The following is a 22,397-nucleotide window of genomic DNA, read 5'->3' as shown; positions in this document are numbered from 1 at the left end:
ACATGAAAATTAGCATACTGATTAAAAGGATAGGATCATCTCCACAGATAAAAAGTATAAAGTCAACACTTATTTAGATACAAACTTAAAGCAAATAGGAAATAGAATACCGCATCAAACTTGTTAAAGAAATCTAAAGTAAAATTATAGCAAATATTGTACTTCACAGTGAATATTGGAGGTTTTATTTCTCAAAACAGAAAAAAGGAAATAATTCCAACTATTAGTGTATATACTCAACAATGAACTAGAAGCCAAGACAACTCAGTAAGACAGGAGAAATATAGACTAGAAAAGAAGAAAAAATTTTCATTTATCTCTGAAAAGATTTTGTATGCAAATAATCTCAAAATTCAACATATATTTTAATAAAATTAATAGCTAAGTTTCACAAGTCATATCTTCTAGACATAAAAATAGTTGTCTATGTAAATTAAATTAGAAAAAAAATCTCTAAAGCATGTCATTTACATTGGCATAAAAAGGTTCCAAGGAATGACTATCAAAAATACATGTCAGTCGGGCCTGGTGGCGCACGCTTGTAATCCCTGCATTTGGGAGGCTGAGACAGGAGGATTGCACAGGTTCGAAGCCAGACTCAGCTACTTAGTGAGGATCTCAGCAACTTAGTGAGACCCTGTTTCCAAGTAAAGTACAAAATAGGTCTGGGAGTATAACCCGGAGGTAGAAAGCCTCTAGGTTCCACCCCTAGTACCACACACACACACATAAAAAAAAAGTATATATATATATATATATATATATATATATATATATATATATATCTATATCTCAGACATCTATTGAAAGTACTATACAATCCCAGAGAGAAATTAACAGAGACCTAAATAATTAAAACAATATATCATGTTTATGGAGTTAAAGATTCGTTATAATAAAGATGTCATTTCTCACCACGGATATATACCTAAGGCAATCCCAATCAATATTAAAGATTTTAATGTGAAAATTTAAATTTTACATGAAAAATAATGGGCCAAGAATATGCAGATCACTCATAAGGAACAAATTTGAAGGGGAACTTACTATTCTAAGTAGCAACACAGAACATCAACTGACAATAAGTATGGCAAAACAGTGTTAAGGATCCAAAGTCACTATGAAGTTCGACTATTGATTTTTTCAGTAAAGGTTGTATCGGGAAGTGATAGGAAAATGATGTTTCCTAAACATAGTGCTGGATCAATAATATATGCAAACTGACAGAATGAAATTTGATCCTTACCTCACAGCTTATGTAAAAGCTAATTCCAGGCAGATTGTAGTCTGTATGTGAAAAGTAAGGGTATTTTTATAACTGTATACTAAAAATTATAAAACACTGATGAAAAAAATTGAAGAAATCACAAATGGATCCTTCACAAATCACAAATAAACAAGGAAAGAAACTCCTTGTTCATTTAATAGAAGAATTAATATTGTGAACACTTTCATTCTACCTAAAGCAATCTACAAATTCAATGCAATCTATATCCCAACTCTAGTCTGATTTTTCAAAAAATTAAAAAAATATATTTGAATTCATATGGAACCAAACATCCCTGAATAACTAAGACACTCATAACAAGAACAGCTGAAAAACCACCCCCTCTTGACTCCAAAACATAAAGAGATTATAATAAAAAAGCATAGTACTGTAATAAAAGCAGACATAAAAGACAGCGCAACAGTTCAAAACCTAGGCATCCACCATGCATTTATAGTCAACTGATTTTTGACAAAGGTACCAAGAACACACAGTAGAGAAAGGATAGTCTTTCCAATAAATATTTTTGGAAAAATTGGATATCCACCACAACCTATACAAAAATCAGCTCCAGGGAAATTAAAAACTTTAATATTAGACCTGAAACTATAAAGTGACAAGAAGACAGTCCAGAAGGAAAGCTCCACGGCACTGGTCTGCGCAACCGTCATTTGAGTGACACAAAGAACACAGGCGGCGAAGTCAATGAGGGACCACGGGATGATGTCACACTAACGGCCGTGACAGTGAAAGAACACAGAGTGAAAGGGGTGCTCATCTCTTTCCAGATGCACGCGCTGCAAATACTCTCTTTACTAAACGGGAGTGTTTAATATCCACAATACAGAACGAATTCAATGCCTGAACAAATACTTCTCAAGAGAAGACATGCGAATGGCTGTGGGTATGCTGTTTAATAATTCTCAGCGCTACTAATCAATAAGGAAATGAAAATTAAAATCACCATGAGACCTCTCTTCACACCTTTTAGAATGGTATTATAAAAAGATGAAAAGTAAGTGTCAGAGAGGATGTGGAGAAAACGGAACTCTCATATATTGTTTCTGGGAATGTAAGTTAGTATGGCCATTATGGAAAACTGTATGGAGGTTCCTCAAAAATAAAAGTAGAAATACCAAATAACATAGTCATCTAATTCTGGATACATATCCACAGTCAAAGGGATACACGCACTCTTAAATCACCGCATCATTTATTCACATGGACACGATCTAAGCATCCACGAGTGGGCAAATGCATGATGGCACTCTCTTCAACATTAAAAAGGGAGAAAGCCTTGCCATTTGCAACAATACAGACGAATCTGAAGGATTTTGTTCTAAGAAAGATAAGCAGAGGCAAACAGACAAATACTGTGTTTACTTACTCTCACTTATAGGTATTATCTAGCAAAGCTGGACTCAAAGAAGTACAGAGTGGAACGATGCTCAGAGAGGCTACGGACATGGGGAGAGAGGGATGGGAGCTGTTGATCAAAGGATTTCAAAGTTCAAATGGCTAGGAGGAACTGGCTTTGAGTCCTGGCAGAGTGACTACAGACAATGAGAATGTGTATTTTTAAATAATTAAGCTGGGCTTGGTGGTGCACGATTATAATCCCAGCATTCAGGAGGCTGAGACAGGAGGATCGCGGTTCTCGGACATACTTAGTGAGGCCCTTTGCAGCTCAGTGAGATTCTGTTCAAAATAAAGAATAAAAACAAGGACTTTGGGTGTTGGTCGGAATTAGCATGCCCCTGGGTTCCATCTTCGGTATTGCAAATAAAAAATTGAGTATATTTCAAGTGTCTCATCCTAAAAATATAAGTGACGTGACATATATGTTAATCAACTTGATTAAGTCATGTCATATTGTGTACATGTATTAAAACATCATATTCTATCTCATAAATGTCAAAATTATAACTTGTCAATAAAAAGAGTAATAAATCTAAAGCATGTGAATAAAAGCCTAGAAAACAACCACAAGAAAGGAGTGTATGTTGAAATGAAAAACTTGAGACTATGTTCCAAATATGTAGAACTCAAATCTCATCACTGTATCAAGTAGGTGATGTGTGATTTATTTATAGGTAATATACCATATATATTATGGTGTATGTTGATATTTTTTTGCTAAAGCCGATCTCTTTTCTCAGTTTCTGGCACTATTTACATAAAAAGAACTAAAGTAAGCACAATAATTTTCATATCCCTGACACTGCAGAGCCAATGTGTGCCCCAACAGTTGGTCTCTTTTCAACCAGGGTTTGAAATACAAGAGTGCTATGCTTTCTGTTATCTTTCTTTAGTAAGAGTGTTCAATTGCCAATCTTTGGTTTCCTAAGACTTGAGGAGGCTTGGGAATGTGTTTATTAAATTGTATAATCACAGGTATTTTCTGCATTTCTTCTTGTTGAAATCAGGCAGTGGATGGAAGTTAATATTAATGGACATTTGTACACCAGAACATGTGTGTAGATACCCCTTTCATCATTCCTGACTCCGCCTCTGTCGATGCCATATTTCTCTTTCCTGTTTTGAATTCATCCTCGTTGTTTGGGTCAATCTCAACTCTCATAAATAACTCTTTTAGGGACAATTAGAGCTCATTTGTTGTGGTGTGTGCATGCATGAGAAGGGGAGAGAGAGAAAGAGAGAGAGAGAGAGAGAGAGAGAGAGAGAGAGAGAGAGAGAGAGAGAGAGAGAGAGAGACCTTTACTTTTAGAATCTCTGTAGTACCAGATGTTAAAACATCTTTCATCTGAATTACTTTTACATCTGTTCTGTATTCTCAAGACCAATAGTTGAAAGGTTTCATATGATTGGCTCCCACATAAATATTTTATTATGCTTCAGTTTTGTCTAAGATATGTCTTGTAACTAGGAATAAAATGGACCATAATTTATTTTTCTTAAAATATTGGTCATTATGGAAACAAATTATAAATACAGTACTGACATTTTATGTTGAATGTTCTAGAAGACTAATAATACTGACCACTAAGCATGCTCTGAAGGAAAGCGTTTTCCATGAGAGGGTTAGATGCGCTATCAGTGTACCGTTCAGAATGACGGGCATTAGGATGGCAGACAACTGTGCGAAAAGTACTTCATCTACCACGTTTTTCTTTAGCAGGCAATGCAAGCTTCCAGTTTCCACAGCAACCCAATCAATTTCTGATTACAAATGCAAGCAGAGCAATTTAGGCCCAGATGAGGAAAAATGAAGAGTATTTTTGTAGATTTAGAGAATATTTGTAATTAGTCTATATCAAAACTTAAAAAGGAAAATTTCTAGCGGATGCAAACCAGGCTTTAGAGAAAACACATATTCTTGTTGTCATGTCTTGCAAAGACGGAAAGAGTTTAGAACCACTGCTAGATGAATGGTAATTATCGTAGTTGAAATGAATTAAAACAGAAAAAATGGCATTTAGACAGCAGTGTGCATATGACTAATGAAAACGAGAATAATTGCAATAAACTCTGTTTGGGTAAATGCATTTAGTTCCTAAACTGCAATAGAAACTGCTTAGATATGAATTTTTCTTCTCAGATCTTTATTATTTATTTTAAACATAACAATCATCCTCATTAACTACAACAAAAACCAGTAATACCAATATAGTTAGATGTTATACTAACCTTAAAGTCCTTCCCAAAGAGCAAAAAGAAAATAATCTAAAATTGCTTGAATTACATATGTCAATCAAACTAAAAATAATGTGCATGACTTGGTAATATCTTTTATTAGTGCATAAACTTCAGGAGAAGCGCTCTTCCTTATTGAATTGAGTGCATTTGTAAACCATGGTAAAGGCCAATGAAGTCATTAGGCAAACACGAAATAGTACCGTAGTGACTTGTAAGCATTAATATGCCTTTCTGAGCACATAACTCCCTACCAGTAATGCCTAAGTATCAAGGAGATTAGAATTCTATAAAATCCTTAAAACTCTGCTTTATAGGGCAAGCCAATTACATACTAACAGACTGTAACAGTTTGGGTTGTCTTCCCAAAAGCTTGTGTGTATAAAGCATGGCCCCCAGTGCAGGAAGGGTCAGAGGAAGGGCCTGGCTGGGAGAGGTGGAGCGCTGGGGTGTGACCTTGGGACTGTCTATGCCTTGGGTCCTCTTCTCTGGCGTTCCTTGCTTCGCACTGCCACCACTGCCATGCGCTGAGACCAGCTGCACTGCTGCTGCGGCTTCGGCGTTGAAGCCAGTCAGGCAGGGACAGATCTATTCACACTGTTAGCTCAAATGAAGCTTCCTCCTCTAAATTGTGAGTTTCAGGTATTTTGGTCACAGTGACAGAAACGCTGACTAAAACACAAATACAAATAAAATAAAACCACCATCTCCTGAGCACTTACTAAGTGTGATTTCCAAGTTGCTGAGTATGTGGCTTGTATTTCATTTAATCTCTATAAAAACCTTCTGAAGTTAGAGTAATATTTCCATGTGAGGCTTTACCAATTTAAATCCAATGTCACACACGGACAGAGACTATACCAAGGTAATAACTTCATGGCAAACTATAACCCTTAAAATGTGAATAACACCACAGACACCTTATTAAAGGTTTTCTAAGGATTTTATGCTATTATCTGAAAATAGATAATCTAGATATGAATGTATAATCTATCTAGTTTTCCAAATCATGATTTTATTATCTCATAGTCAGGACAGTTGATCACCAGAAGGAAATTCTGTTGAGTTTTTCAAGCCTTAGGAATACATGGTCTAACTTATGATCCAAGAATATTTTTAATGAGTAAAATGACAGTGTGAATGCCTGAGAAATAATTTTTTGAATGCTATAAAAACTTTTATTGGTTCATTATTCCAGTTTAATGTGCTATCATTCAAATTTTCAAAATTCACTGACTAAATTGCATATATGCATCTAGGTCAGCATGAAAGCTAGTTGTTGGCCCTAGGCTGAAATAAATTTATGGTTCCTTATAAAATGTGAAGGAATTCTAAGATATTGTTGAAAGAAAATAAATGAAGGCAGACATAATTTAAGTTTTATGTGCAAGGAACAAATAAATCTCAGCACACGAAGCTAAATGGTAAAGTACTAGCTACCATAGCTTTGAGTGGGAAACTAAGTATCAGTATATGCTGGGTAATAACATGAGAGAGTGAACACAAAACTAAGGACATTTTAGTGGAAAACTTATGAAGATTTCATTGTCATTATCTAATATAATATACTTCAATAAAGGTCAAATGGTAACTCTACTAACACCAGAAAAATGGTACGTAAGCCAGTGATATTAATCGGTGGTGGATGTTTTCAGATGATGAGAATGCTGCTATATACAATGAAATAATTCATACTATTAAAATAAGAATATTTTTGTAATGGACTAAAGAAACAGGCTTATACATTCTTAAAGATCTTCTGAATGTCCAAGAGATGACAAGGATGAACTTGTCATCGCCATTAATAACTTCATGTTCCAACTGACAGAAAAGCTGACCTTGTGGGTTTTGATCCCCTGCTTTGTGACAGTTGGTGCAGCGAGTCTACTTTTAGGCAATTAATCAAAACAGATAAACATATATCCATACAAAGACTTACATGCCAATGTTCAGAGTGACTTAAAAATAACCGTATACTGGACACACCAAAATGTCCATCAACAGTAAGAATTAAACAAACTGTTCTATAGCTGTACAAATGGAATACTTTTAAGCAAAAAACAAAGTACTGATATATATAAAACAAGACAGATATATTATGCAGATCAAAAAATAAGAGGGGGCAATATAATGATTTCTGTACAGTTTTTTGTTGTTGCCTTTTGTGGTACTGGGAATTAAATCCAGTGGCTCTACCTCTGAGCTATACCTCCAGCCCTATTTATTTTTATTTTGATACAGACTTTCACTGAGTTGCTAAGGCTTTGCTAAATTGGTGAAACTAGCTTTGAACCTGCGCTACTATTTTATCAGCTACCCAAGTTCTGGGATTCCAGGTGTGTACCACCACACCTGCCAGTTAAAAATGAAAATTCACCTTTAATGATAGAAAGCAGATCATGGGTTAACCAGAGATTAGCGGAACAGTAAGGGTGAAAGATTATGAGAGATACAGGGACATCTGGGGGTGATTGATACAGTCATTACCTAGATTGTTATCAAGGCTTGGTTTAACAGTTGTATATGCATATCAAAACTTATTATATTCTAGCTGGGCGTGGTGGCGCATGCTTTTAATCCCCACACTTGGGAGGCGGAGACAGGAGGGTCGTGCTGGTTTGAAGCCAGCCTCGCTGGTTTAAGAGACCCTGTTTCCACATAAAAAAGTTAAAAAAAAATAGGTCTGGGAGTGTAGCCCGTGGGAGTGTATCCCGGAGGTAGAAGGGCTTCCAGGAACCCCAGTACCACAAAAAACAAACAAACAAAAAACTTATTATATTCTATACTTCAATATATATAGTACATTGTTGGGACCTCATTGGTACTTTTTGTGGCGCACGCTTTTAACCCCCACACTTGGGAGGCGGAGACAGGAGGATTGCGCAGGTTCAAAGCCAGCTGCACTGGCTTAAGAGACCCTGTTTCCAAATAAAAATATAAAAATAGGTCTGGGAGTATAGCCCGAAGGTAGAAGGGTTTCCAGGAACCCAAGTACCACAAAGAAAAAAAAAAGAAATAGTAGTATCAGCTATTATTTATATTATTTATAGATTTGGAATAACTCCATTTAAATATTTAAATAACACATAGATAAAAGTGATAGAAATTAAGAAACATGGGCCTGGGAACAGAAGTAGGGGATTAAACTATTAAGAGCAGATTTTCCAGGGTCTAAAACTCAGCCTTTTAATTCTCTGCATGTATTCCATCAAATCTTGAAGATTATTTTCAATTTGTAAAGATAGATTTTCAAGTCTGACAGTGGAAAAGAGATTATATGAATTTTCTACTATAAAGTAACTATGAGTTCTAAGTTGGTTTTCCAATATTTTCATAAATTTCAGCAGAGTCTCCAATCTACTCTGCTTAATGACAAATGTCACTTACTTGAGGGTGACTGACCAGAGTTAGAGGTGAGATGTATAGAACCCAGAGTCAAATTAACAGGCTGAATTAATTCCTTGATAGAGTAGTTAAAACTTATAATTTAATTGACCCTGTCAACATCAATAAATTTGTAGCCTGCTTAATATCACCTTCCAGAATATTCTTTCCTCTTCTCAAAGGATGTAATAATAGCCTGGGCTTCTGCTAACAGGACACCAATGGTTTTAAGGTTTAGCAGCAGCCTCCGGACTGCCTGCCTCTGCTAACCAATCATTTCTGATTGCATCTCAGTTCACTTTGGGGAACCTAGGTTTGGATTCTGACTCAAAACTTTCACCTGTGCTGAATCGTTTTCATCTGTCTCCCGTAGCTCTTCCCTGTTAAGTTCTACCCTGACTCAGCCCATCTCATGGGTTCTGTCTATGCCGGTATAAGCTCTGGACAAAGCTGGTGCTTGAGGTCCATAAGTCACTGGAGTATTTCAGTCATGTCCAATAGGCCACCATGCCAGTGCTGGCTCATGCCTTTTATAGATGCCAGGAGTTTTCTGTTCTTCTGTTTTTATGAAAACACCATTCCTGTCATCTTACAGTAGTAGTATCAAGTGTTGATAAGTTCCAAATCAACTCAAGTTAGCATTAATCCTAAAGCCCAGAAGGCCTATGTTATCTGTAGAGAGATCTCTTTACCTAGGAGCAAGTTCTTAGCCAATCACCTCCTTTTTTTTTTTTTTTACTATAAGTTATCAATAGGAAAGAAATGGGGAATGGGTGTAGACAGACACTGATTGCTGAATTCCTTTCACAAAATAAGTTCGGATTAAACAATCAGGAAATATTTGCTACTGAGCTTCTCCTTTGTGACTGTGTAAAGCACTGAGAGGAGGGGTGACAAAGACAGTAAATATTTCCACTCTACAATTTACCTTGTAAAAGCTATAATTGACGATCTTATCCTAAAATGTTTTCATATTTACTCCTAATAATGATGGAAGATAATTGTGTGCATGTAAAGCACTGTGAATGTATGCATAATCTAGTGAAGCCATCAGCAAATGTGGTATATTATTTACTCAAGAAATTTCAATGGGAAATAAAGCATAAATGTGGAATTTATCATTGTTGTTTAAAATTACAAATATTTATCTTATACAACTGTCCCTGTTCTGTGTCTGATCACTACATCATTTAAAATTCTAAATCACACTTAAATATAATGCAGTGTTAAATTCTAATGATTTTTGTGTTCATGTGAAAATAGCTAACAATGTGTCATCTTACTCAATTTGGAAAGAAAGTTGCTGTTTTATCATGTAAAATAACTGATTTTAAATACAGAGTGCAGGCCACAGTTGATTTGGTAAAGGGTTTACTATTTGTTTCAGGGGCTATTTATTCATAGCTACTTTAATTTAGAATGGACAGTCTGTGAAATATAGTTCTCTGTGAATTTTCTTCTAAGTAAAACTCCACAAAATGAAGGTAGTTAGTTATGATCTGCCTTGTATTTATTATTCTATTTGGCATTTATTACATAATCATATTTTTCTAATATTACTTTCTCTAACCTATGTTACATCAATGCATTTAATGTGAATTAGTTGAGAAGCATAAATCTAAATTGTGAATTATTTAAACAACATAATTACTTTCTATATTATAATCAATTCACATATATTTTCCCCAAATGATGGTAACTTTGCTAAGAAAATTCTCATATAACGTCATCTTAAATTTCTGCCTAGGCTATGATTCTTCCACTTTTATGGAAAGCTTAAAAAGAATCTCTCCATGAGGATAATAGTTCTTTACTGTCACAAATTAAATGTTGGTGAGGATGTGGGACAACATACTATACTGTTGGTAAGATTGCAAGCTAGTTCAGCCACTACAGAGGTTCCTCAGAAAACCAGGAATGGATCTACCATATGATCCAGCTAAACCCTCCTGGTTATATTTCCAAAGGGGCCCAAATCAGAGAACTACAGTAATATATGCATAGCCATGTTCACAGCAGTAGAATTCATAATAGCCAACTTATGGAACCAACGTAGGTGTCCATCAACTGATAGATTACAAAATTATTAAAAATACACACAATGGAATTCTACTCAGCAAAACAGAAGAAAAATATTATGTCATCTGCAAAAAATGGAAGAACCTACTTTCTTAATCCTTAAGGAAACAAGCAAAATGAAAGAGCTCACTGAATCTTCTTTTTAAAATTTCACTTTTAAAGGCATTAAATATTTTAAAAATGATGTTGAGTATAAAATCTACCTTTCCCAGAAAATGAAACAATTGAAATAGTATGGACAAATGATCAAATTCTGATCCCTGAACTAAGTATAAGTAAAGGTGATTACCTATTGTTAGTGCATTTTCAGACCTAAACAGGAATTTGACAGGTCATATGACATGAATACATAAAAGCAAAGAAAAACTTTTGATGGTTTCCTCCATTATTTCTGATGCTCCTTTATGTCCTATTTTCTTTTGCATTTTCCATTTACTTATCAACATAATAAAAGCCATAAACATTTAATGACAAGCTGATGTTAACAATGTTATGGTTTTAAAATCTTTAAACAATCACCTGTGAAACAATACTTTTCTATGGATTATCATAGGGGGCAATACTAATACTTTCATACAGATTTCAAATATGTCCAAGATCCAAGATTAACCAAAAATACACACATATATTATATGGAACCCAGGGGCATTCTACCTCCAAGCTACATCCCAGTCCTATTTTTTTCTTTTTATTCTTTATTTTGAAACAGGGTCTCACTAAGTTACAGAAGGCTTCTGTGACTACGATCCTCCGGTCTCAGCCTCCGAATGCTGGGATTACAAGCGTGCGCCACCACGCCCGGCTCTAAGTTTCGTTTGCACTTACACTACATTTAACAGTACAGAATATCGATAGACAAAGGTATCATTTTTTAAGTTTCCACAGAAAATTTCTAGAAAAAGAGAAAAAGGTCTTATTCTAGACTAAAACTTTAATATATGGTGGGCAGCTTAAACTGTAGAAACTAAATTATAACCATCAACCACAAAATGTATCTTTCAAAAATCATAATCAAAACATGATAATGCCCTAACAATGGAGATATAATTCCTCATAAAAATAACTATATAAAACTGAAGAGCGAAAGCACAATTACATATCTTTTTAAATAACAAGCACGTAATTTGTATGAGCATAATAAAAAGTATTAAGAAAGCTGAAATAATTCAATCAAAACCCCAAAAGAATAATATTTGTAAAAGTAGAAATAAATCTGTTATCAAAATTAGAAGAATTTTGATATCAGTTGACAAGATGATAATGAGAAAAAGAGGAAAAAAACCCAAATCCTAAGTAAGTTCATCAAGGAAAATTCAAATTAATAAATGAACAATAAATTACATTGATAGATTCTGAAATTTAAAATATATTAATGACATGTTTACAATCTCTCTCTCTCTCACACTCACACACACACATATACACATGCATACACACATGCAGCATATAGTAATGTAGAAATAATTAAAAAGTGATTAACTTTAGTGAGTGAGTTTTGCTGAAAAATTCCTACTGCCTAGTGACATCGAAGTGTATTTCATCACTCACTTGTCTGTGGTAATTCTGGTGACCAGTAGTACTGCCAGATATAACAGTATAGCACAGCCAATTATGCATAATACATACGATAAGCTATACAAAGACTATACAAGTATTAATGCTGTAGAAGTATATACGTACTATAATTATGCACAAACCCGCAGGTTATATTCTCCATGAGGTAAGCATGGGCAGTCTATATATTCTATAAAAAACACACAACTTGCAGAATGTCCAGCATGCATATAAAGTGTATAGTTTAAAAAGCCGGGGGAGGTGGCACATGCTTGTAATCCCAGCATTCGGGAGGCCGAGACCGGAGGATCGCAGTTCGTGGACAGCCTCAACTACTTAGTGAGGCCCTCTGCAACTCAGTGAGACCCGGTTTCAAAAAATAAAGAATAAAAAATAGGGCTTGGAGGTCAAATGCCCCTGGGTTCCACCCCCAGACCCTCAAAAAATAAAATAAAAGAAAAGAAATAAAAAATAAAGTGTATAGTTTACAACATAACTGTTTTTGACAAAGCAAACCAAAAATGAAGATTGAGAACCAAATGGCTAGAGATCCTGATCTTTTTCTAAGTCTTTTCAACCCCCCCCCCCAACTCCCTTAGGTCTTCCTCATCTGTTACATTTCAGCAAACAAGAACCCTCTGCGAGGGGACGTCCCCAGCCTGAACTCTCAGGACACCCAGCTTTGGGCTTGTCATGGCCTCCTACACGTTCTCTCTGCCAACCCACCCCAACAATAGTCACCTTGCTCCTATTATAAAATGAACTGAGAAGCAGAGCTAAAGAATATACACTTCACACAGTCCTCTGGGTATTATGAACTCTATTTGTGGATGAAATTGGACCACCAAAAGCCTACATACATGGATTGTATCAGTTTAATCTCATGCAAAATCCTATTCGCCAAGATAGATCTTAATATCATGTACAGAGCCCAGTGCAATATTTTGTGAATGAAAATCACTACTGTATTTCTTGTAAGAAGTAAAAATGAGCCGAGCGTGGTGGCGCACGCTTGTATTCCCAGCATTCGGGAGCAAAGACGGGAGGATTGCAGTTTGCAGACAGGCTCAGCTATTTAGCAAGGCCCTTCACAACTCAGTGACACCCTATTTTAAAAATACAAAGACTAAAATATAGGGTTGGGGGTGTTGCTCGGAGGTACAAATTCCCAGTACTGCAAAAAGAAAAATAAGTAAAAATGTAGGTTCAGTGCATTGCATATATTTAAAATGCTACACGATCAATTTCTCTGAGAATTCAATGTAGACAGCGTTTCAGTTCTCTACAGGGATCTGATAGCCTTCTTCTCTTATGATAATGAAAATTGTGTAATGTTCCTCTTTTAGTATCGGATGCCAAGAAGCTTGGAATTAAATCTGATGATCAATCAATAAATATACTGAGCCTTAGGAATGGCAAAATTGATTCTCCTATTCTTTGTCCCAGGCCTTCCATTCTAACTATTTCACTAGCGTTTGTTCTATTTTGTTTCTGAGAGTTTCAATTTATTTTCAAAGTGTGTATCTTAAATGATATGTATTTCATAGTGAATCAGTTGAAATTCTTTGAGGAACACATTTTAAAGAAGTACACAAATATATTTGGGATAATAATTTTTTCGTCCACAGAGTATATAGTTGAAAGAGAGAGGGATGAAATTCATCATGGGCAATGGAAAGGAAGCTCAGAGAGCAGGAAAACACACTCACAATAGATGGATTCCACAGTTGTGGTGCCACTTAGAATAGAATCTGCAAATAAATCTACTAATAAGTAAGCCAAGTCAGGCCGAGAGAAAATGAGTAAATGCCTTTTTTATATATTTGGCCAGCAGATATATAAAAACATTTTTAACCTTATTAGTCACAATAAAAGTAAAATGCTGAAACTGCAAGGAGAAAACATTATGCATCCTCTGTAATACTTAAAATGCAAAATAAAGTCAATACTAATTATTATCTAGGCTGCACTCACAGAGAGCCAGCAAAAGGTGGAATTTAAAAAATCATTTGGAAAAACAATTTTGATAAATTTATTAAAGCCAAATAAAAGTATGACTTAAGGTGCTGCAGTTCTACTCCCAGGTATATATTCAGACATGTATATATGTATTCTCCAGAAAAGAATAAAAGAATTTCCTAGGACCATTATTTGTCACAGTCCTAAAATGGAATCCACATAAATACTTATCAGAGAAAGGGATAGACAAATGGTGGCATGTTCACACACAAAACGGGGATTTCAAAATAAATATGATGTATTTGTTTGCAATTACAATTGTATGCAATGATGTGGGTGAATCTGAAAAACGATATATATATATATATATATAGCGTTTTATATATATATACATACATACATGTATATGTATGTATATATATATATATATATATATATATATATATATATATATATATATATATATATATATATATTGCGGTGCTGGGGATGGAACCCAGGGCATTCTACCTCCAAGCGACACCCCAGCCCTATTTTTTAGTCTTTATTTTGAAACAGGGTCTCACTGAGTTGTGAAGGGCCTCACTAAGTAGCTGAGGCTGGCTGAGATCCTCCTGTTTCAGTCTCCAGAATGCTGGGATTACAAGAGTGCACCACCGTGCCCGGCAGAAAAACATAATTTTGATAAGAGAAACCTGACACAAAACAATTGTCTTCTTGATTTTATATATATAGGTCCATAAAACAGGCTAATGTAAGCTGTTGACAAAAGTCAGGATTAGGTAAAACGGGGGCTGTGTTCGAGCAGCGACTAGGGAGGGAGCCATGGGGGTTTGATAGTGTTTGTGGTTGGAACTTTCTAATATGGGTTATAACTTCCATAAGCAAATAAAATATTGCATAAGTATCTGTCAATTATTCTGATCCTCTAATATTTATATAACATCATTAGTATTTTCTTTGAAGATGCTAACTTAAAGTCAGTTACTCAGAGAATGGAATACAGTCACTTTTTCATTTGGCCCAAACCCAAAAAGTAGTACAAACTAACCTTCAGGAATCTACTGAGTGGGTGAAAACACGGGTTCAGCTAATTAATATTATAGGGGGAAATAAAAGGCAGAGAAGGAAGATGGATATGCTGGAGTGGGGATGATAGGGAGTATTAAGAGGATGAAACTTTAAGTAGTCTGGGAAGGCCGCACTAAGAAGTAAAGTTTGAACATAAACTTGAAGCATCAAGACATGGCACCTGCATTCCGGGCAGAGGGAAGTGGAAAGGCAAAGCCATGAAGGGAGCCATCAACTGGTGTACCAAGGAGCCGCGAGGGGTCATCACTGAGGGCACTGGATGCATGGGGGAGAAAGCCCTAATACAGGCGCCTAAAAGGGCAAGAGAGCCAGGCCACGGGGCATTAAAGGAGCGGGAACTTAGCTTTACTGCCAAGTGAAACGAGCCCACTGAGGATTTTAGAGGAGGAATGCCATGATTTGGCTGAGTTTTAAAGGGAATTTCTAGGCTAGGGCGATTAAAAAAAAACCCCAGCGAGAGACAAAAATAAACTACAGCAACTAGAAAGAGCAAGGGAAGGAGATAAGAAGAAAGAGCAGAATTGCTTTTTTTTTCATTTACCAAACATTTATTTAGTATACTGTTTGGCTCTGGTTAAAATTTAACAATGAGTGAGAGAAGTAGATTTCTGTCCTCACAGGGAATTTATATAAGGAGATAAAACATGAGCAGAAATAACTGTAGTATAAAGTAGAAAACAATAAATAAAAGGTGACTTTCTGTCTTGTGCTGACAAGGAGGAACAATTAGGGAAGTCTTCCGAATAAAGCCGGCATTTTGTGGACACAAAAATGTAAGCTTCTTTATAGCATTTTTTCTCTTCCTGACTGATAAATTACTAACATTTAAAACGGTGCTCAGCACATAGCTAGTGATCAGTAGCTATTTGTTACCTAATGAGAGAATGAATTGGTGTACACAGATAAATACAGAGAAGGGCAACATAAGCAAAATTATAAACATGAATAATTACTTTCCTGAAGTTAGATTGGTTGAAGCAAATGAGAGCAGTAGGGGGTGTAACAGAAAATACAAAATAGGGTTAGATCATAGAAAGTTTGGCTGGCCCCATGGAAGTACAATGATGTTATAAATAATTGGTAGGGAGCTCTAGACGCTCTGAGCAGTGAAATGGTCGACTCTGTACTGGAAAGATCTGTATTAATAATGTATTGATGGGTGGAGTTGAGAGACCAGTTTGCATATTACACATACCTACACCGAATGTGATGAGGCCTCTATCAGGTTAGCATTACTTGATTCCTTTATCTTTAGTATATCCACTGGTCCAAATAAGTATTTGTAAGCCTAACATACACGTGCGTTGGTTTGTACTGTAGTTACTTTGTCTCTGTCCTCTTCCTCACTAAAGGTATAAGCACATTTAGAGCTGATGTTGGACACATCTAATTAGCTACTAATATCCTTTCTTCCCTTTACTATTGTAATAAAGCACTTTCAGTTTGAGCTTGACACAGAGTTACCAGTTGGAGACTACATTTCTCAGCCTCTGTTGCAACTAGCTGTGGCCTACACTGTAGCTACACTGTAGCGATGGATTTAAGCAGAAATGATTAGCCAACTTCAAAGAAGCTACTTGTTCTCCATCTCTTCTGGTCTTATTCTTGGAGGCTACTAATTTATATTCCCCCCTGACTAAAGTATGCATTGAAGATTATGCCCTTTTGGAACCATATAAGCCTCTTGGCCCTTTTCCTCATGTGTGGGGCCTGGGAGATGCTTTAAGGGTCAATCTTTCACAGCTGTTTATATTCCACACAAAAAAGGTAAAATACAGGTGTGTGGAGGCTGATGATGTATCTCAGGTAGAGGACATGATTAGCATGAATGAGTCCCTAGATATAACATCCAGCACCTTATATCACACATACACACATATACGTGTGTGTGTGCGTGTGTGTGTGCGTGTGTGTGTGTGTGTGTGTGTGTGTGTTCATTACCAGATCTGTCTAGTGAGATGCCAGTGAGAGTGGTGTAAAGGGCCATCCCCACTGCAGGAGCTTTCTGCTCCCTCTTTCCTCCATCTTGAGGCATTTGGTTCTGCTGGCGGTGAGCCCACACTGGCCCAGGCATAATCTTTCAGGATATGAAAAAGGAACATACTAGGCTCCTCTGCCCCCAGACCCAGTACATGGAAACACATTACCCACCTTCCTGCAGTTACCTACAAATGTGGACTTTTATATGTGAGAAAAATAACTTCCATCGTGTTAAGCTATTGATATCTGTTCTCTTTTAAAGCATCCAAATCAATATAGGAATAGTCTGTAAATATTAATAATAACCACTATGAGTTAGATGAATATATTATTGGTAAATATAAAACTATATATAATATTAAGTTTTTTCTCACATACCCATAATGCTTGAAAAAAAAATCAATGGGCAAGGAAAGCTGGTGTGTGTGTGTGTGTGTGTGTGTGTGTGTGTGTGTGTGTGGCACTGGAGATTGTGGAGATTGAACCCAGGGGCATTCTAACTCTGAGCTACACCCCAGCCATATTGTATTGTTTTTGAAACAGGTTCTCACTAAGTTGCAGAGGGCCTCACTAAGTAGCTGAAGCTGGCTGTGAACCTGTGTGATCCTCCTGCCTCATCCTCCCAAGTACTGGGATGACAAGTGTGCACCACCACACCCAGCTTGAAAGTTATAATTTAAAGCTCAAGTTGAAGTGAACTTCTGTGTCACTGTAGGCCTGGGTCCATTTCCTCCCTTACTTTTTGACATGGCATATTAGCACAGAAAGTATCTAATCTTTGTTTAAATACAAATAATACAATATGGGGTTACTTGTTTCTGGTATGGGCTCCATCATACCCAAAGAGTATCCTAACAGGTGAAATTTGAACTATGAAATCCTCAGATTATGTTATCTCCTTTAACTCTTTAGAGGTAAGCATTATAACAACATAATTTGAATATTATTCTCGATTGCAAGGGTTTTGTAATTACTTATCTTCATAGCGAATGCACAAAAATTTATGGCAAAAAAGGAACTACTTACTCCTGAATAACAATTGTCATTGGGATTATAAAAACTTTCCATTTCCATTTAATTTTATTTTGTGAATAATTTTATGTTCTCATATACAGAGTATGATTGTTTAAATGCTTGCACAGCCCATCTGATTAAATCTGTTTATGATAAGGTTTGTATACGTAAATCACTACAGCACTCTCAAAGAAACATCATGAGTCTGATTACTCCTTAGGGATGGTTATGTAAGTTTTGTGGAAAGAACATTGGAACTATAGCATATCTAATGAGCATGAATTTGACTGAGGGTGAGTCCTAACTTTGGAGAAATGATTGGAGGTGTTGGCTTTTGATATGTGGGTTTTTAAAGACTGGTGTGTTGGTGCATACTTGCAATCCCAGCATTTGGGAGGCTGAGATCGCAGACAGCCTCAGCTACTACTTAGTGAGGCCCTTTGCAACTCAGTGAGACCCTGCTTCAAAATAAGGAAGAAAAAACATGGCTCGGAGGTAGAATGCCCCTGGGTTCCATCCCCAGTACCACAAAACAAACAAAAAACCCCCCAAAAACTGTGGGGTTTTAAATATGAAAAGCTATAAAGTGGCATATAGATTATATCTTCTGATGGAGAGAGGAATCTGCTTGCAATGTTGAAAACAAAAACGTTCAAATATAAATATTATACAAGAAAATAAACTTCTATTTTCTGTACACTTGTAGTTACTTTGCATAAACAGTATTATCCTTCTTTTATCAAGACTTTTTGTTGCTGTAGTAGATTTATCTTAGAGCACTAAAAATAGAAAATTTGATTTGTTATTCTCAAAACTAGACTTATGCTTACCAAATATTGTGTGTGTGTGTGTGTGTGTGTGTATGAGAGAGAGAGAGAGGGAATGTTGATATTCCCTTTAAAACCTGAAAGAAAAGGTGGTTTGCCTCAAGTAAATTATTATTATTATTGTTGTTGTTGTTGTTATTATTATTATTATTATTATTATTATTATTATTTGTGGTACTGGGGTTCCTGGAAGCCCTTCTACCTGCAGGATACACTCCCAGACCTATTTTATACTTTTTAATATTTGGAAACAGGGTCTCTTAAGCCAGCAAGGCTGGCTTGGAACCTGCACCATCCTCCTGTATCTGCCTCCCCAGTGTGGGGATTACAGCGTGTGCCACCAGGCCCGGCCAAATAAATTATTTAAATGGTTGTTTTATAATCATTTCTTATCTTATAAGCATACTTACGACGTTTGGCAACTCTGAAATACCTGATTTTGCAGAACTATGATTTCTAGTGCAAGGCTGCCTTAAAGAATTAACATGATACGGACAGGCCCAGCACTTGGGAGGCTCAAACTGGAGAATTTCAGGTCTGAAGCCAGGCTCAGCAATTTAGTGAGACTCTCAGCAACTCAGTGACACACTATTTAAAAAATATATCTATAGCTGTGAATTCTTTCGAACCAGCACCCCCATGCCACTCCTGAATGGCATGGGGCTGTAACTGTCTTCTCTATTTCTATCTTTTTAATAAACTCCATTAAATCTTAAAAAATATATAGATCCCAGCCCAGTATCTATGAAAAAAAAAGTGAGGCTATATCTTGGAAGTAGAAAGCCCCTGAGTTCAATCCCTAGTACCAAAACAAAATAACAACAAGAATGACAAAAGAATTAACATGATACAAGAATGTATGAACATAGATTTAGAGAAAAAAGAGAAAAAAAACATTTTAAAATATATTTGTGATATTAAAATATAACTTTGCAGGGCCCACCAAGTGCTATGTAAATGGATGTCATTGTCAATATGATTTACATTATAATATGAGACTATAATGCACCAATAAAAGCACATTAAAATATAAAACTTTGAAGCCGGGTATAGTGGCATATGCTTGTAATCCCAGCATTCAGGAGGCTGAGACAGGAGGATAATGGTTTGCAGACAGCCTCAGCTACTTAGTGAGGCCCTTTGCAACTCAGTGAGACCCGGTTTCAATATAAAGAATGAAAAATGGGGCTGGGTGTGCAGCTCGGAGGCAGAATGCCCCTTGGTTCCACCCCCAGTACCGCATAAATAAATAAATGAATAAATAAATAAACCTTGAAAAACCATTAAAATTATACTCATAAATATTGTATAGTATTCTGTATTGCTAATATATGAACTATCTTGATTTCCCTGAAAACTTATTCATATGAAAATCTATGAAAAAGGTCTCCAGTTACCGCTAGCATGAATTTTTAGTCTATTTCCAAGTATTTTAACTATTGCACATCAATTAACACTCATTCTAAAAAAAATATATCATTTTGTGTATCAACCTAGGAATCTGGCCTAGAAGTCTATAGGTAAACTGTTCCATTCATGCATTTTATGGATGTGGTTTAGGAGTTAGCTAGTTTTAGGTTTGCAACAAGTAACGCGAAACTGGAAAACACCACTATTCATTTAACATAATGAATAATTGACATTTAATAAGTCAAACTATCCCAGTGTGTAAATTACACAAATTTGAAATCTTCACTTATTATTCAACGTCTCATTCCCAGGCAGGTGCTGACTCTAGTGAAATCTGGCTGAGCATATCAAACTGAAAGCTATTAAATACGAAGGTTTCAAAAATTATCATTCATGTAGCTAAACCATTTGTGCATTTTCAATATTTCCCCTGAATGGCATTGATAACATCTTTTGTTAATCACTACAAATAATATAAGTGAGTATGAATTGTGTTAATAGGCGGAGATACTTGAACTAGAGCTTGGGTTATTTAACATGTATTTAAAAGGCCAAGCAGGAAGCAGGATTCATATAAAGTTGCATTTCAGGAATCTAACAGGACAGTATCTTTCTCCAGGAATGGTGTTAAATTCTAAGACATTCTAAAAGGTCCTAGGTTGAATAGATAAAATTATTATCGTGAATTATTTAATGGGTTTTCTCATTCCTACCTGTATATAAGCTCATGTTAAATTATGCGAGTTTATGATTTCTAAGAAATCGCCTTCCCAGGTCCTTTGCTGGGTGGGGCTAGTTTAGGCATCTATAAGTAAAGGGGAACTTTTTCTCTCATCTACATGGCTGAGTAATTTGGGAGGGGTTTAGAAGTTCTGAGTGATGGTGTTTATACGGAGCCACAGTACATCACCTGCCCGGGAGCCTTCTAACAAGCCGGCCTAACCTCCACACACTGTTGGGCACGGTTCGAGGTGGCTGAGCCATTGCTGGGTTGGCGAAGATTACCCAGGCCAGGGGCTGGGAATCCATCCCAGGCCCCCGCCAACCTCTCCAACCTCTGGTCCGCTGATTCGGAGCGAGTGCGTTCAATGGAGGAAAATCACTTACGACTGAGTTTTTCATCATGGCTTTGACTGTGAAGCCCTCAGAAACCAGGGAGTGAGGCTGTTGCGTCAGCAGCTTGGTCCTCTTCGTCATCTTGTCTGGGCATTTGCTTAAGCTCAGGGTCTCTTTTTCTGCCACCATCTTCCTGGGAAATGTCTTGTTCTTATACAAAGTGTAGTGAAAGAATCAGTGGGTTTTACGGATGTGAGCAGGAGGTCGGGAGAAACTGTAAAACGGCCCGTTACTGGTAGAAATTCACTCCTCCCAGTGCCCAGGTTGGTCCAGGTGTTTGGCAGCTCCTAGGTGAAGGGAGTCGAGGGGAGGGGAGGGGCGGGAAGAGGGCAGGACGGTGGCTACAGCTGCAACAAGCTGCCAAAGGCAAGCCTCCCGGTTGCTAGGCGACTCGTCTACACGGCGGGCGCGTAGCCCCGCCCTCCGCGGCGGACGTTTCCTGGGCCTCCCGCCGGAAAGGGCGGCGGGCGGTGGCGGCGCCGGCGGCGGCCGGAGGAGAAGCGACGCGCCGAACTACAACTCCCAGCATGCCCCGCGCCGCGCAGCCGCGCGTGCGCAGTGCGACGGCCGGGCGGGGCGCGAGGCCTGGAGGGCTTCCGCTGCGAGAGCCGCTGCGGCGCGGGCGCGGCGCGTGGGGAGCCCCGCTCGCCCCGCTCGCCCCGCGGCCGCCGCCTGCCCAGTGACCATGATCGGTACGTGTGTGCCTGCCAGGCACGGCCTCTCTGCGCCGCCCCGCGCCCAGGGTGGCGCTGCGCCGGGCTGGGCCGGCGGGGACTCGGGCGCCCCCCGTGCCACCTGTCAGTGACGGGGCGCCGCTGTCCGAGACCCGCGGCCGCGGAGACTGGGCTGCCCCGGCACAGTGTGTGTGTTCAGCCCCCGCCCCGCCATGATCAGGGCCCCACGGAAGACACTGGCCGGGGACGGGCGGTGCGCGCGGCGCCCAAGGGCGGCGGGCAGCGGCCCCTCCCGCGCCCCGCAGGCCACGCCCCCGGGCGGCGCCGCCCGCATCCCCGCCACCTGCCCGGGCCGCTAGGGACCGCCCGCCGAGATGACGCTGGTCC

The 22,397-nt window shown here is 37.8% G+C and overlaps 1 protein-coding gene across 1 annotated transcript in view; it reads right to left on the bottom strand.

Moving 5' to 3' along the window:
- Window positions 1-21,465, bottom strand: part of PACRG (parkin coregulated) — a gene marked incomplete at both ends in the record, with an annotated part of 502,240 nt that extends 480,775 nt beyond the window's left edge. The window contains one exon of the mRNA XM_080700312.1: window positions 21,328-21,465. Within this exon, the coding sequence (XP_080556438.1) occupies window positions 21,328-21,465 (138 nt within the window). The remainder of the gene's footprint in view (window positions 1-21,327) is intronic.
- Between the last annotated feature and the right edge of the window lie 932 nt (window positions 21,466-22,397).

This window comes from Muscardinus avellanarius, assembly GCF_963383645.1.
Source record: "Muscardinus avellanarius genome assembly, chromosome: 8".
NCBI lineage: Eukaryota > Metazoa > Chordata > Mammalia > Rodentia > Gliridae > Muscardinus > Muscardinus avellanarius.
The sequence above is the reverse complement of the archived record's forward strand: the minus strand, read 5'-3'. Positions and strand labels throughout refer to the sequence as shown.